The sequence below is a fragment of the Oncorhynchus keta genome, chromosome 31 (assembly GCF_023373465.1).
Source record: "Oncorhynchus keta strain PuntledgeMale-10-30-2019 chromosome 31, Oket_V2, whole genome shotgun sequence".
NCBI classification, from domain to species: Eukaryota; Metazoa; Chordata; class Actinopteri; order Salmoniformes; family Salmonidae; genus Oncorhynchus; species Oncorhynchus keta.
This window is the reverse complement of record NC_068451.1, coordinates 4,216,530-4,232,325: the sequence shown is the minus strand read 5'-3', so window position 1 is coordinate 4,232,325 and position 15,796 is coordinate 4,216,530. Positions and strand designations below refer to the sequence as shown.

Genomic DNA, 15,796 nt, shown 5'->3' with positions numbered 1-15,796 from the left:
GATTTAGAACACTTCATGGGAAACCTCAACTGCATGTAAAATATGAAACTAACTAACATCAGCATTTCTAAAGTGCACCGTTTGCCTCCTTACTGGTAGCCATCACCACCACTGTAGAGAAATCAGTGTGGTCAACCAGCTAGGACTCTCAGTCAGCTTTCTGTGGCTCTGCTAGAACACAATGGATTCTGCCCTCACCTGTTAGGTTGGAGTACTACAGTCAGGGCACAATCATCTTTTTATACATTTCTTGTATTCCGACATTTCTTATTTTGTCGAGTCATACCCTGGGATGCATCCACAGTGAATTCAAAATGTGCAAAGCTCTCAATTTAATATTAGATCAGACAGTCCAAGTAGCCTAGAGGAGTAGAGGTAGATGAAACACAGCCTCATTTTACAGGTTGACAGTGTGCGGAGGGAGGGAACAGGGGTTGTAGCACTCTTTCCATTACCAGGTTGGGTCACACCCATCACCATTAGCAATGAATCCCTGGGCCACGGATACCTTGTCATCACCCGGACCCGGACCCTGAACTGAAAGATACTCCGCATTGAGAGATGGTCTGCGTTTGTGTTAAAGAAGCACAGTTTTCTTTTTCTTGCCGCTGAAAAAGGTTCACACTGTCTAAATCCTTTAAGGTAACTGCTTGAAGTGGGCCGTTGCTGACTGGTATAGAGTACCAGCAACTCAAAAGTTCCACTTTAGTACCAGAAACACATGCAAAATATTGGCACCCTAGAGTACCGGCACCTATTTTATTCCACTTGAAGCAATGTTTCAGAGATCTTTCGGGTGAGGGGCTTTCAGATCAGGCATTTAGGGAACACCTTTTATTACAACCTTGAAATCATTATGATGCAACAGTATTGTAGCATAGGAGAAAAAAAGTATCATTTAATCACGACAACCCTTTCCATCGTTTGTAACTGTATGTATTATGGCAGAATTTGCTTTGTGTCTGCTTATGTTCTTCACCAAAAATCACAAAAACGACAAAAATAAAAAGAAACTCCTTACCAAAGACCTCGTCTTGTGATTCGGGTTCTGCCATGGTCTCACCAATGGGTGCTGGTTCTATGGTCTGTTCTGCTTCTGGTTCTGCTGACAAAGGCTTTAAAAGAGAGAGAGAGAGGGCACAAAACAGAAAGAGGTGAGCGGAGATACCATGGCAACAGAACAGAGGCTTTTCATTATCAGCCACATGGAGCCAAATCTGATATTTGTTTAGAGCCTTACCTGAATTATCGCAAGCACACAAAAGTCAGGCACATTTGCAGAATTTTGGGGACGTACATATTAGCAAAAAAAACACTGCTAAATGCATTAACCTCCCTCTCCTCTAAACACTTACACACCCACACGCCATCACGCACACTACTGTTCAGTTGTGCACCGGGGCCTCCCACTCTTTCTATTCTGATTAGAGCCAGTTGTGCTGTTCTGTGAAGGGAGTAGCACACAGTGGTGTACAAGATATTCCATTTCTTGGCAATTTCTCACATGGAATAGCCTTCAATTTTCAGAACAAGAATAGACTGACGAGTTTCAGAAGAAAGGGCTTAGCAAAAGGGTTTTCTAATGATCAATTAGCCTTTTAAAATGATAAACTTGGATTAGCTAACTCAACGTGCCATTTGAACACAGAAGTGATGGTTGCTGATAATGAGCCTCTGTACACCTATGTAGATATCTGCCGTTTCCAGCTACAATAGTCATTTACAACATTAATGTCTACACTGTATTTCTGATCAATTTTATGTTATTTTAATGGACAAAAAAAAGTGTTTTTCTTTCAAAAACAAGAACCTTTCTAAGTGACCCCAAAACATTAAGAACACCTTCCTAATATTGAGTTGCACCTCCCACTTTTGCCCTCAGAACAGCCTCAATTCATCGGGGCGTGGACTCTACAAGGTGTCAAAAGCACTCCACAGGGATGCTGGCCTATGTTGACTCCAATGCTTCCCACAGTTGTGTCAAGTTGGCTGGCACCTACTACTATACCCTGTTCAAAGGCCCTTAAATATTGTGTCTTGCCCATTCACCCTTTGAATGGCACAAATACACAATCAACGTCTCAATTGTCTCAAAGCTTAAAAATCCTTATTTAACCTGTCTCCTCCCTTTCATCTACACTGATTGAAGTGGATTTAACAAGTGGCATCAATAAGGGAACAGAAATAGCTTTCACCTGGATTCACCTGGTAAGTCGACGTCATGGAAAGAGCAGGTGTCCTTAATGTTTTGTACACTCAGTGTAAATGCGCACACAAAACACAAAAACGCACGTGCAAACACACACAAGCGCACATGCACAAACGTCAACAACAAATATACATTAGAAATATAGAAAATTGTCCGTCTAAAGAAGCTGTTTCCGGGAACCAAGCTCATGGTGTGTTCAAGATATTATGGTGACTCAGCTGGACTGAAATTGTGTTCTTTTTAAGTATACCTTGAAGTCAATAGTGTCTTACACATTCCGTTCCATTAATTCCTATTAAAATGTACCATTATCTGAGCACTGGTGGTACATTAACTTTACAATATACTGTATTAATTTCCCATTACTCACCATTCAAAGCATTTTGAAATCCCCTTTCCAGTCACATTTCTTCCCCCATTTCCTCCCAAAAAGATAGCACCCCTCCTCGCTTCTCGGACTGCTTTTTATCACAAACCGTGGAGGACTTTGAAAACTATTTTATTTCTACAAAGTGGGCTATGCAGCCACATGAGCGGCGGCCTAGCCTTCTTGTCAACATCCGCAGGCAGATTCTAACGACGTGACTTTGCACCTGCTTATCATAATAGAGGGATAATATTTCCATCTTGTTGAGAAGAGCATCCCAGGGGGAGAGGACAGATGGAGGGTAGCAGCACAGCAGTATGGGCCCCTGGGGCTTCGCTGCCTCTGCTACACAGCACGAGATAAGACCAGCCACTCGCACCACAATGGCGGGGGAATACAATTCACCTTTTTGAGGAGGGCTGAGGCGGAGGTTAATGCTAAATCTAGCAGCATAATACCTACTCTTGCTGCAGAAACAGGTCGACTGGGAGAGAATGCAATCTCAACCGGAATCTGTCTGTTCTCTATATTCAAAGAGGTTCTTCATATAAAGCATGCCAATCTATGTCTCCAAGGTTAGGCCTATCAGTCTGATATTTCTTGAAATGCTACCTTTTGAAAATGTCTTTATCTAATATCAATTGGATGGGCTTTCGAATGGATGTATATAAAAGATGAGCTGGTTCTCCTTTTTTCCATTTGTAGTTTCCAAAAGCTTTCTAAGCTCTTATAGTCTGGGGGGGGGGGATTTGGAGTGTAGTGATTGGAACCTCTCATGACTTGGAGAAATTTCTTAGAGAGTCAAAGGTCACGGTCTTATCCGTTTCCTCTCTGATAGCTGTGCCCTTAAGCGTTTGTGTTCATCCCCGAGAGGAATGGTGAACGGGGACTTGGAGACTCCATCCCACAGATTTCTTCTCAAACAGCAGGATGTGCTCACACTGCAAATGTTCACAATAATCGCACAGACCTACTCACATTAAGTATGATTGCTCAATAGACTTATTTCAAACCACCTGCAACCAAACTAGTGTATAGGGTAATTAGCCAAACGTCTTAAGCACCCATGACATGGCAAGTAATGTGGCCACCTAGGAATTTGACATTGTTCTTAAAACAATAAAAACAACAATACTCTATTCCCAAGGGATACTTCTAGCCTATAGCTCATCAATACCAAACAAAAAGCATGGCCTCGACGAAAAGGATGTAGTCTTACTGAGGGATCGTACAACTTCTAAATCCGCATCCCGATAAATACATTTCAAACAGAGAGTAAAGCAATATTGCTGGCCACAGATATAAAAATCAGTGTCAGGAAATAGACAAAGAAGGATCACATTGAACTGAAACTATAAGGGTGTTTTATCAGAGTACCAACATGCAATTACTTGAGATCAGGGAAAATGACAGCCCTCAGCGTATTGACAATTTAATATTACAATTAATAATTATACAAAGAGCTGGTAATTTAACAGCATGTATCACACTTTAATTATGCGCAAAACAAATTAGTGTTCAAAAGTATATTCATGCACAAAATGTAATAGGATAAAATGTCAGTGGTGCTGTGACATTAATGGTGAAAACAAGTATCAGCATCAAACAACACGCATCTGTACAACTGCAAGGCACCCTAGTCTCATGAATATTACCTAGTCAAAGACTTTCTGCTGTGCTTGTCTGCTGTGTTCGACAGGTCGTCATTGCAAATAAGAATCCGTTCTTCTCTGTAAAAAATTAAAGTTAAATACGAAATAAATATATATGCTGCATTTGTCCCTGCGTAGGTCTCCAAATGTGGAATGTATTTGCGTTCTAGCAGTAATATCCGGAGATACTCGCTTTACCTTAAAGGAATGTTGTGGGGTGTTTTACTTCCTTGTTTCGGAGAGCAGTGAACATGAATGTTACTATGGGGAATGATTGCGTAACATGGGGGAGAGCAAGTACAGGAAGGGTAGCGCTTCTGCGGCTACCCAAGCATGAACAAACAGGTTTAGAACAAATGATAAGGAGCTACTTACAACCCCCTTAACATTAGGGAAAGATACTGAACAAACCTGGGTTCAATACTATTTGAGATCATTTCAGATACTTTATCTGTGCTCGATTGCACTAACCTGGCTTAATGAACCAATAAAAAAAGGCCCCAAACTGCAAACCCTGCCCATTTGGCACTCCCAGGCAGGCTAAAGCAAACACTCAAAGTATTTGAAACCTTTCAAATAGTATTTCAACCCATATCTGCTACTAAACACAATTCCAGTCAGGCAGGAACATGAGAGTGTGTAAGTTACAGTAAACCACAAAAATACACTCCTCTCAGGGCAGGGAATGCGTGGACAATAGCCTAACTTCAGGATCACTAACTGAGCCTCAGGCTCCCTCCACTGGAGACTGGATTTACACGCTGCTTCTCCTCTTAATCCACAATGCATTTACTCGATACAACATGACTCTCTTGAAACTGAGAAAAAGCCAATAAGGTGGCTTTCAAGATGGCAGAACGTGCTCAACAGCTCTGAAAGTTGGACATGGATTAGGGTCTCCACAACAGTTCACAATGCAGGCTTATCAGACAGGAGATTGGATTCTACCACAGGCCTGATAATGCATTACATTTTCCTCAGACACAACCACGTCTCCCAAATCGGCTTTGTGAGGATGGATAAATAGTCCTATCCCCGATGTACGTGTGTCTCAGTGTATGCATAAGGCCTTATAGCCAGCACCATAATGGTTGACTTGGAATCAATGTTGTGTGTGTGTGGGGGGGGGGATATATCAGCTGTGATACAAAAATATTACAACTCAATATACAGAACATTAGGAACACCTGATCTTTCCATGCCATAGACTGACCAGGTGAAAGTTTTGATCTCTTTATATTTAAGTGCTTTTGAACAGGGTATGGTAGTAGGTGCCAGGCGCCCCAGTTTGAGTGTGTCACCACCCAAAGGATATCCAGCATTGGATATCCAATGGGAAGCATTGGATTCAACATGTGACCTCCACTGACTTCTCGAAACATGATGTGGTCCTCTCGCTTCCACTCAGCACTGTCACAATGCTGTGTTGATAAAACACCAAGTCGACGCTCTGATTAATGTGAAGATGACACTGCCAGAGAGAAAGACCGCAGTCAAATGAGCATGCCTAATACTAAATGCATACTACTAAATCACATGAGTGTAATACTCAAAAAGTATTGTTTATATTGAATACTTTTTGTGTTTAGTCCATCCACTCCACTGAAAATGTCATTAAAGACGCTAATTCTATCGTGCCATTCATTTTTAGCTCGGTTTCCATCCAATTGACAGATTATCATGTGAATATTCAAAAATCTGTACAAATAAAATATGTGCATTTTCCCACCAGAAATGTGTTTCCATCAAATTAACTTGTTGTGGATAAAAAATCTGTGCGTGATGACAAGAGTCCACATAAAAATAACTTTTGCCGTTAAATCCCCATGTACTGAATAAAAATACAAGTTAAAATGGGTTTCCATCGCATTTTCAACTCTACTGACGGTTGTCTCACTAACAATGTGTTACATAGCGAATGTGCCCCCTCTGGTACTGGCACGTACACCTCAGCCAACAGCTTGCAGATACATAGACTACTTGCGGGCACAGCCTACATGATGAGATTTTCATGAACAAAATAGCTAGATTTGAATTTGTCAAATGGCAACCAAGCGTCGATCATCATGTACCCAGAATAAGACCATCTAAATGTATTGGAAATGAGCATCAAGGTCATCGCCTTGCACTTTCACCACATGGTGAAGTTCAACGTAACTTATTTCATCTGTAGCCTAGTAATCTGCATGCTTTAGTAATGGGAGGACCACACAGCATGTCATCGAGTGACTCCAAGTTTACTTCAATATGATGGTTATTATAGAAATATTTGCACAAAAAAAAAAGTGTTTCTACCTACATTTCACACAATACATTTTATAAATAAAAAAAGATCCCACCTTGTCTAGCATATTTCATTTTTTTCGACAAATTTGCTGTTTCCATTAGGCCTGTCATGACATGTTTTTATTATCCAACGTGTTACTCACAGAAAAAGGTTGGACAGAAACCCGGATATTGTCTCTAAGCACATACTGACCTAAGGTAAAACAAAGACAGCAACACAAATACATATTTAAAAATATGACATCAGTCTTTGATTTGACACCTTATCTAGCAGTTGCAAACTCTCTTCATACACTTTCCTCCTCCCCACTCTGGTCTCAGCTCTCTCATAGAGTGTGCCTTGCAGAAACGGGAACCAATTGAAACCTGTATTTAGTTGCCTGCCTTACCACTGTGAGCCTTTCTGGGCTGGGCTCTCCTGTTATTTCTTCTGGTACCCAGCAGGCCGGCTGAGTCTGACAGAGCCCCATACATCCTCATCAACCCCGGGACAGGTGGCCAGGACAGGCAGGCCCTAGCCTGGGTTTCCCCATCACTGTCCTGTTGTCTAGGTAAGCCCATGCCAGGAACGTTAAAGGCCTCGTTATTCTGTGCTTCTGACACCGTTCAAAAAAAAGTCTGTCTTCCCTTTTTTTTCTTCCTCTGTCTTTTCTAATTCCATTATGCGGTGGAGGAGGAGAAGAGTCGGGCAAAAGTTGATTGCAGCCGCAGCTGAATTTTAATGGCGCGCCTATTTTCTCTGCTGTAATTTCAAAATCTGTGACAAATTGACTACGGCAAGGCGGAGGTTAATTACCTGATGTCGTTAAAGTACATGACTCGCCATTTAAAGCCCCCTCTTTCCTCCCCACCCACACACCGCAACAGACAGGAACAATAGGTGGGGTGCAATTTCGGGATTCGGAGAGCGAGACACAGAGAAAACAACTCACCTCTTAATCATCTTTGTTCTGTTCAATTGCGGCAGCATCGCATTCTGCTTTTTTTTCTCAGTAAAGTAGCAGCTCTCAGACCCAACCTGACTGAAAACAGTGTGGTGTGTTATTGTTAAATGAGCCTCTACTTGTCCTTATCGGTGGACCACACAGCATTGAGGCAGCAACTGTATATGCAAAACACAGGTAAGAGTTCAACGAAAACCATGGAAACACCATGCACCCCCCGTCGGAGATAGATCCAGAATATCTCTCAGTGCAGCCCGTATAATTAGCCTACATTTATTCATGTGTATTCAACACTATGTTGGGGTACACATCTAAGTATGAGGCTTGTTAGGATGTCAACCTCAATGCATGTTATGTTTCATAATCACCAATTAACGACATTACAGTAAAAAATGACTTCAACTTCCACCACCGATTTCTATTTGGCTAGCTACCACCTTATCCAAGCGAGAGCTAACCATTAGCAAATGAATAAATAAAAACCTGACAAAGGACAACTTCTAAATATTATGCATCGAAAACAACCAAATATACAGTATATGTCGATCAGATTTTAGTAACCAAATTGTGGGCCTGTTAGGACACAAAAATAACTACGGATTGGACAAATATCCACTTTGTTAGATCCGTTTTTCAAATTTTATGGCGCCAATGACGACGTCCTTATGCCATGATCTCTGACCTTATGTATAGAGCAAATGGAATAACGGCAGATTAAACCTCTTCTGAAAACTGTTTCAGGTAAAGGTCGACCATCTATGAAAAGACAAAACACTCTGAGCATGGACCTCAAAAATATAAAATGTAGGCCTTTAAGTTAGGCTTTTAACCATAGGTCATATGGACAATTCTTGAGATAAACATGAAACTCAAATGAATCAAACAAAAAAGGTGATAATGTTTTTATCTTACGTGTTGTATTCACTACCTACAGTACAAAGCCACCCAAGACCTTACAGACATCAAGCCATAGAAATAGAAGAATTACTATTTTCTTTCTATGAGTCAAGCAACGTCAGAGCCAAAGGTTTTATCTTCATGTTTATAAAACAACACGCCAGCCTATAGGCTAAGATGAATGACTTCATACACAGTAGACATCAACACTGATATAATGTCCAGTGTCTGAGAGCAAAAGTGTTTGACACGGTCCCATTTTTGATTAGGTGTGTTATACAGCCAACGGTTAGAAGTTAAAATGGCTACGTCAAACAAATGTCATCCATCAGCGAACACAAAGGCTCTCTAAGGCTTTGGCTTAATCCGGTTTATTCTACTGAGTGGACAGGACAAACCACAGAGGGCTAACCAGCATCAGAATGACCACCCAAACACTAGGGCATGGAATTGCCAGGATCTCACAACGCGACATTATCACGTTACTTAGGTGTCGATATGGTACAGTATGTATTGCCATTCTATATGTATCACAATTCTATACGTTTTATTTTTATTTTACATTTATTTAAGCAGGTAGGCCAGTTGAGAACAAGTTCTCAGTTACAACTGTGACCTGGCCAAGATCAAGCAAAGCAGTGTGACAAACAACACAAACAACACATGGGATAAACAAACGTACAGTCAATAACACAATAGAAATGTATATATACAGTATGTGCAAATGTAGTAAGATTAGGGAGGTAAGGCAATAAATAGGCCATAGTGGTGAAATAATTACAATTGAGCAATTAAACACTGGAGTGATAGATGTGCAGAAGATGAATGTGCAAATAGAGATACTGGGGTGCAAAGGAGCAAAAAATAAATAACAATATGGGGATGCGGTAGTTGGGTGGGATATTTACAGATGGGCTGTGTACAGGTGCAATGATCAGTAAGCTGCTCTGACAGCTGATGCTTAAAGTTAGTGAGGGAGATAAGACTCCAGCTTCAGTGATTTTTGCAATTCATTCCAGTCATTGGCAGCAGAGAACTGGAAGGAAATGCGGCCAAAGTAGGAGTTGGCTTTGGGGATGACCAGTGAAATATACCTGCTGGAGAGCGTGCTACGGGTGGGTCGAAAGCCTTGACCAGGTCGATGAAGACGGATGCACAGTATTGTCTTTTATCGATGGCAGTTATGATATTGTTTAGGACCTTGAGCATGGCTGAGGTGCACCCATGACCAGCTCGGAAACCAGATTGCCTAGCGGAGCAGGTACGGAGGGTTCCAAAATGGTCAGTGATCTGTTTGTTCACTTGGCTTTCGAAGACATTAGAAAAGGGAGGGTGGGATAGATATAAGTCAGTAACAGTTTGGGTCTAGTGTCTCCCCCTTTGAAGAGGGAAATGACCACCGCAGCTTTCCAATCTTTAGGGATCTCAGACGATACGAAAGAGGTTGAACAGGCTAGTAATAGGGCTTGCAACAATTGCGGTGGATCATTTTAGAAAGAGAGGTTCCAGATTGTCTAGTAGAGCTGATTTGTAGGGGTCGATATTTTGCAGTTCTTTCAGAACATCAGCTATCTGGATTTGGGTGAAGGAGAAATAGGGGAGGCATGGGCAAGTTGTTGTGGGGGGTGCAGAGCTGTTGACCGGGGTAGGGGTAGCCAGGTGGAAAGCATGGCCAGCCATAGAAAAATGCTTATTGAAATTCTCGACTATCGTAGATTTATCGGTGGTGACGGTTTTTCCTAGTCTCAGTGCAGTGGGCAGCTGGGAGGAGGCACTCTTATTCTCCATGTCCCAAAACCTTTTGGAGTTCGTACTACAGAATGAAAAATGTATGTTTGAAAAAGCTAGCCTTTGCTTTCCTAACTGACCATGTATATTGTTTCCTAACTTCCCTGAAAATGTGCATAGCGCGGGGGGCTATTCTGTGCTAATGCAGTTTGCCACAGGATGTTTTTGTGCTGGTCAAGGACAGTCAAGTCTAGGGGAACTAAGGGCTATATGTGTTCTTAGTTCTACATTTTTTGAATGGGGCATGCTTACATTTAAGATGGTGAGGAAAGTACTCCACCCCCATTGGCAGTTCTATCTTGGCGGAAAATGTTGTAGTTGGGGATAGACATTTCAGAATTTTTGGTGGTCTTCCTAAGCCAGGATTCAGACGCGGATAGGACATCAGGGTTGGTGGAGTGTGCTAAAGCAGTGAATAAAGTAAACTTAGGGAGGAGGCTTCTGATAACATGCATGAAACCAAGGCTTTTATGGTTACAGAAGTCAACAAATGATAGCACCTGGGGAATATGATTGGATCTGGGGGCTACAGGTCCTGGGTTAACCTCTACATCACCAGAGGAACAGAGGAGGAGTAGGATGAGGGTACGGCTAAAGGCTATAAGAACTGGTCGTCTAGTGCGTTGAGGACAGAGAATAAAATGAGCAGATTTCTGGGCATGGTAGAATAGATTCAAGGCATAATGTACAGACAAGGGTATGGTAAGATGTGAGTACAGTGGAGGTAAACCTAGGCGTTGAGTGACGATTTGAGGTTTTGTCTCTGGCGGCACTAGTTAAGCCAGGTGAGGTCTCTGCATGTGTGTGGGGTGGGACAAAAGAGCTATTTAAGGCATTTTGAACAGGACTGAGGGCTCTACAGTGTAATAAAACAATAAGAACTAGCCACGGCAGCAGTAGACAAGGCATATTGACATTAGAGAGAATGAGCAATCACAGCTGTTGATCAGGAGAGCTAAGACAACAGGTAAATGGGGATGAATGGGCAGAGCGGGTCAGTTAGGTACATACAGGACCTGATTTCGAGGCTGGGGCCGACAGGTAAACAACATGAGGTACTGTGTTATTGAAACAGTCCAGGGGGCATCAACTATGTAGCCGAGTGATCATAGGGTCAAAAGAGCAGCAATAGGTGAGTCAGGGTGCCGTTTGGTAGTCACTAATACGCTAGGCGAGCAGGGGACACGGCGTTCAGAAAAGCTAGCAGGCCCGGGGCTAGTAGATGGTTCTCTGGCGACATCGTGACAGAATAGCCTGTTGAGACTACATCGGGCAATCACATCGGCAGTCCAGTCGTGATGGATCGGCGGGGCTCCGTGTCGACAATAAAAGGTCTAGGCCAATTGGCAAAGGAGGTATTGTAGCCTCAGAATTAGCGGGTATATGGGCCTAGCTCGGGGCTAGCTCCTGATGGAAGTTCCATCATGTATTGCAATTTGATACTGCAATTTAATGTCACAAACATATTGCTCACTATATGTCTGAGGCAGAGTGACGAGAGATTTTTTTCAGTCATGGTAATAAAAATGCTGAAAATGTTGGCTTACCTTTTTAAAAGGAAGATGGAGAAAAAGCTATAGAAGGAGAAATACTGGAGTTCTTGCACAGGAAAAGCTGACTAGCAGTAGCTTAATTTAACCTTCATTCTTTTAGAGAATTCATAGTTGGAGTCAGAGTCTATATATTATAGTAAAAAATAATATTGCGACACTCAACTGTATCGATTTATCCCCCCCATCCCTACCAAACACCCCCATTGACTGATTATACTTTTGACGTTTAAAAGCTCTTTAATTTAATCATTAATGTAGGCTCGTTCAACAGAAAAACATTAATTAACTGATGATGGAACTGACAGATTTTTCCCAAAAGGGTAAAAGCACCCGTGTTTGAGACGTGATATCAAACATGACATCACTCACTGGGTAGGAAGGTTGAGATGAGCTCAACGTTATTGGACAGCTGGGCTCAGGACCGTTGGCCCTGAGCTAATGATAGTATGAAATTGACCATAAGCTGATTCATACGAAAAAAAAAATACGAAAATGTAGGCACTCCCTTCTGTAAGTCTCTCTTGATAAGAGCATCTGATAAATGACTAAAATGTCAAATGTAATTCATAATAATCTGCCCGATAGTCCATTCATCCTTACAGAAGGAAATGGGTCACTGATGTTTTTTTCGTCTCTGTGTATTGTGTGAGGTGGGTGGGTGGATGGATGTGGGTGACGCGATGATGAAAGTAGCCGCTGACATTGAATGGCCTAACATAACGCATCAGATATCACCACGGCAACATACAGTGGGGAGAACAAGTATTTGGTACACTGACGATTAAGTGAAGAAAAAGAAACGCACACCTATAAAGACGAGGTGCTGGCTAGCGGAGTAGAAACTTGAAAATGAAAGAAAGCCGCACACTAGGGGCTCAGATGCAAAAATGTAATACCAATGTTTCGACAGCCAAGCTGTCTTCATCAGGGTTGATTAGTAACACTGACAATTAGTAACATTAGTATTTGATGTATCAAATACTTATGTCATGCAATAAAATGCAAATTAATTACTTAAAAATCATACAATGTGATTTTCTGGATTTTGTTTTAGATTCCGCCTCTCACAGTTGAAGTGTACCTATGATAAAAAATTACAGACCTCTACATGCTTTGTAAGTAGGAAAACCTGCAAAATCGGCAGTGTATCAAATACTTGTTCTCCCCACTGTATATGCCTACCAAAGAGTGAGAATTTCATTGGTGGGATGTCTAAACGACCATCTGTCAAAAAACGCATTGTGCCATGCAGATACTGCTTTGTCCTTCCCATTTTAATGAACATAACACACAAATGACTCTTCTTGAGTAAGTAACAACACTGTGCCCTGCACAGCTACACTCATTACAGTTTAATGAGTTCTATTTTAGGATTATTTTACGATTTTGAGCGAGCAGTTTAGCTTGCATAGGGGTCCCACCCATGGCAATGACAAGCAAGGAAATGTAATCTTTCTGAGGTGTAACAGGGTGATATTTCAAATGAAATGTGAGTTTGGAATCAGTCCATCACCAGAAGTGTTCTAACAGTCATCCGTGTGTAATTTGAAATGCCTCGTTCTGATTCTGTGACCCGAACAAGAAAGGGTTATGAATCTACTGAAAATGATGAATAAAAAGATACTGTACATCACATCCAACATTAACCTGAAACGGCCTAGTTTTATAACCAGGCTAGCTCCTGAGACCTGACATAACCTTTCCTCCTCTCGCTGGGTCTCCGGGCTGACCTGCAGAAGTAGCAGGCGAGCTTTGTCATCACTTACTGAAATCCCAGTGTCCTGACCACCCAGGCACACTCTGATGGTCGCTAATCAACCACTGCCTGGCAACACCAGTCCGCCACTCTAAGATCTGGCAAGTCGATAAGAAGACTCAGCGGCTCTGAGTCGCAACACCCCCACAGAAAAAAAAAGAAGCACCTCTCTCAGGTCTGGACTGCCCATGAAGAAATCATCTCCCCAGAAGCATGGAGAGAGAGAAGGAGCAGGGTAAAAGAGAGTGAGTGATAAAAAAAAAAATGCAGAAGATAGTTCTGTCTATAGCAAGGGTGTCAAGCTCATTTTGCCCTGCGTGCCGCAATCGGACTTCACTAAGGTCTGGAGGTCTGCACTTACAATTTAGTATATTTCCTCGCCTTCAAACGTTATGAACATTTTGGGGGGAATTTTCAATGCTTTTTAGCAAGCTTGACAGGGTGGAAAGTTTATAATTGTAGGTCCATTATCACTTCTATATACAGTTGAGTTATTTCAATGTCGAATATTTATTTCTATTTTTTAATGAGAACAGATATATGTTTATTTATTTACTCAAACCACCGTGGGCCAAATTGAATGGGCTCGGGTCGTATGTTTGACACACTTGGTCTATAGCTACAGTATAGTGTCAGGTAACTGCTAAAGTAATGGAAACTCTTCAGTAAATGTGGGATAAAAAGTATATTGAAAGCAGATTTTTCCACACTGGTGAGATTCCTGAGTTAATTAAGCAATAAACATCCCATCATGCTTAGGGTCATGAATAAAAATGCTGAGCAGGCCATTATTTTGGCCACCGTGGCTATGCCTTACCACAGTGCACGAGTGGTCACTGAATGGTTTGATGAGTATTAAAAATTATGTAAACCATATGCCATGGCTCTCTCAGTCACCAGATCTCAACCCAATTGAACACTTATGGGAGATTCTGGAGTGGTGCCTGTGACAGCGTTTTCCACCACCATCAACAAAACGGTTGCATCCCTCCAATAGAGTTCCAGACACTTGTAGAATCTATGCAAAGGTGCATTGAAGCTGTTCTGGCTCTTGGTGGCCCTATTAAGAAACTATGTTGGTGTTTCCTTTATTTTGCCAGTTACCTATATGACTACAAACATCAACACATTTCAAGAGGGGACCATTTCAGTATTGACATACAAAATCATAAAAACAAAAAGCTAACTTTCACATTCTTCCAAAAAACACCAATTCATGGAAAAATATAAGGCCTTAAATGACTTGCTTATTTACCAAACACCACATCCTTACTCAGTGGTTAACAAGCTGGCCCCTACAGCAGAACAGTCACCACAACCCCATTCCCCTTTCCTTGTGCTAGAACTGAAAAGGAAAACGCCACTCAGCTCCAAAAATGAAAGTGCACTACATAAGGGAAAAGGTTGTCACTTGGAATGCACTCTGTCTGGCATTCATTTGAGGGTTATATTTTTCAAGTCCCCCGCCAGACTCGTTTTGAATCCATTTGTATTTTTCTGAGTGCTTCAGATTTGATTGAGAGCTTCTTTATGGTCATAACACCATTGTTCTGACGGAGGACTGCATGAATAAACCACAGCAGGGTCCAAAGGTTTGCCTCACTTCCCTGATAAAAAGGCTTAAGCTGCGATAAGAGGCTCTACAGTCTACAATCACATTGAACTTCACCAGTGTCAGTATTATTCCCATGAAAACAAAAAGGATCAAACTTACCTTACACATCCACAGTTGAAGTCGGCAGTTTACATTCACCTTAGCCAAACACATTTAAACTCAGTTTTTCACAATTCCTGACATTTAATCCTAGTAAAAATTCCCTGTCTTAGGTCAGTTAGGATCACCACTTTATTTTAAGAATGTGAAATCAATATGATTTCACATTCAATATGATTTTGAGTTTACATACACTCAATTAGTATTTGGTAGCATTGTCGTTAACTTGTTTCGGGTAGCCTTCCCACAATAAGTTGCGTGAATTTTGTCCCATTCCTCCTGACAGAGCTGGTGTAACCGAGTCAGGTTGGTAGGCCTCCTTGCTCGCACATGCTATTTCAGTTCTGCCCACAAATTTTCTATAGGATTGAGGTCAGGGCTTTGTGATGGCCACTCCAAAACCTTGACTTTGTTGTCCTTAAGCCATTTTGCCACAACTTTGGAAGTATGCTTGGGGTCATTGTCCATTTGGAAGACCCATTTGCGACCAAGCTTTAACTTCCTAACTGATGTCTTGAGATGTTGCTTCAATATATCCACATACTTTTCCTCCTCATGATGCCATCTATTTTGTGAAGTGCACCAGTCCCTCCTGCAGCAAAGCATCCCCACAACATGATGTTGCCACCC

The 15,796-nt window shown here is 41.7% G+C and overlaps 1 protein-coding gene across 1 annotated transcript in view; it reads right to left on the bottom strand.

Annotated features, from left to right (window-relative positions):
* LOC127914276 (myelin basic protein-like) overlaps positions 1 to 15,796 on the bottom strand; it is a 51,276-nt gene that overhangs the window by 17,278 nt on the left and 18,202 nt on the right. The window contains exon 3 of the mRNA XM_052489339.1: positions 1,022 to 1,115. Within this exon, the coding sequence (XP_052345299.1) occupies positions 1,022 to 1,115 (94 nt within the window). The remainder of the gene's footprint in view (positions 1 to 1,021; positions 1,116 to 15,796) is intronic.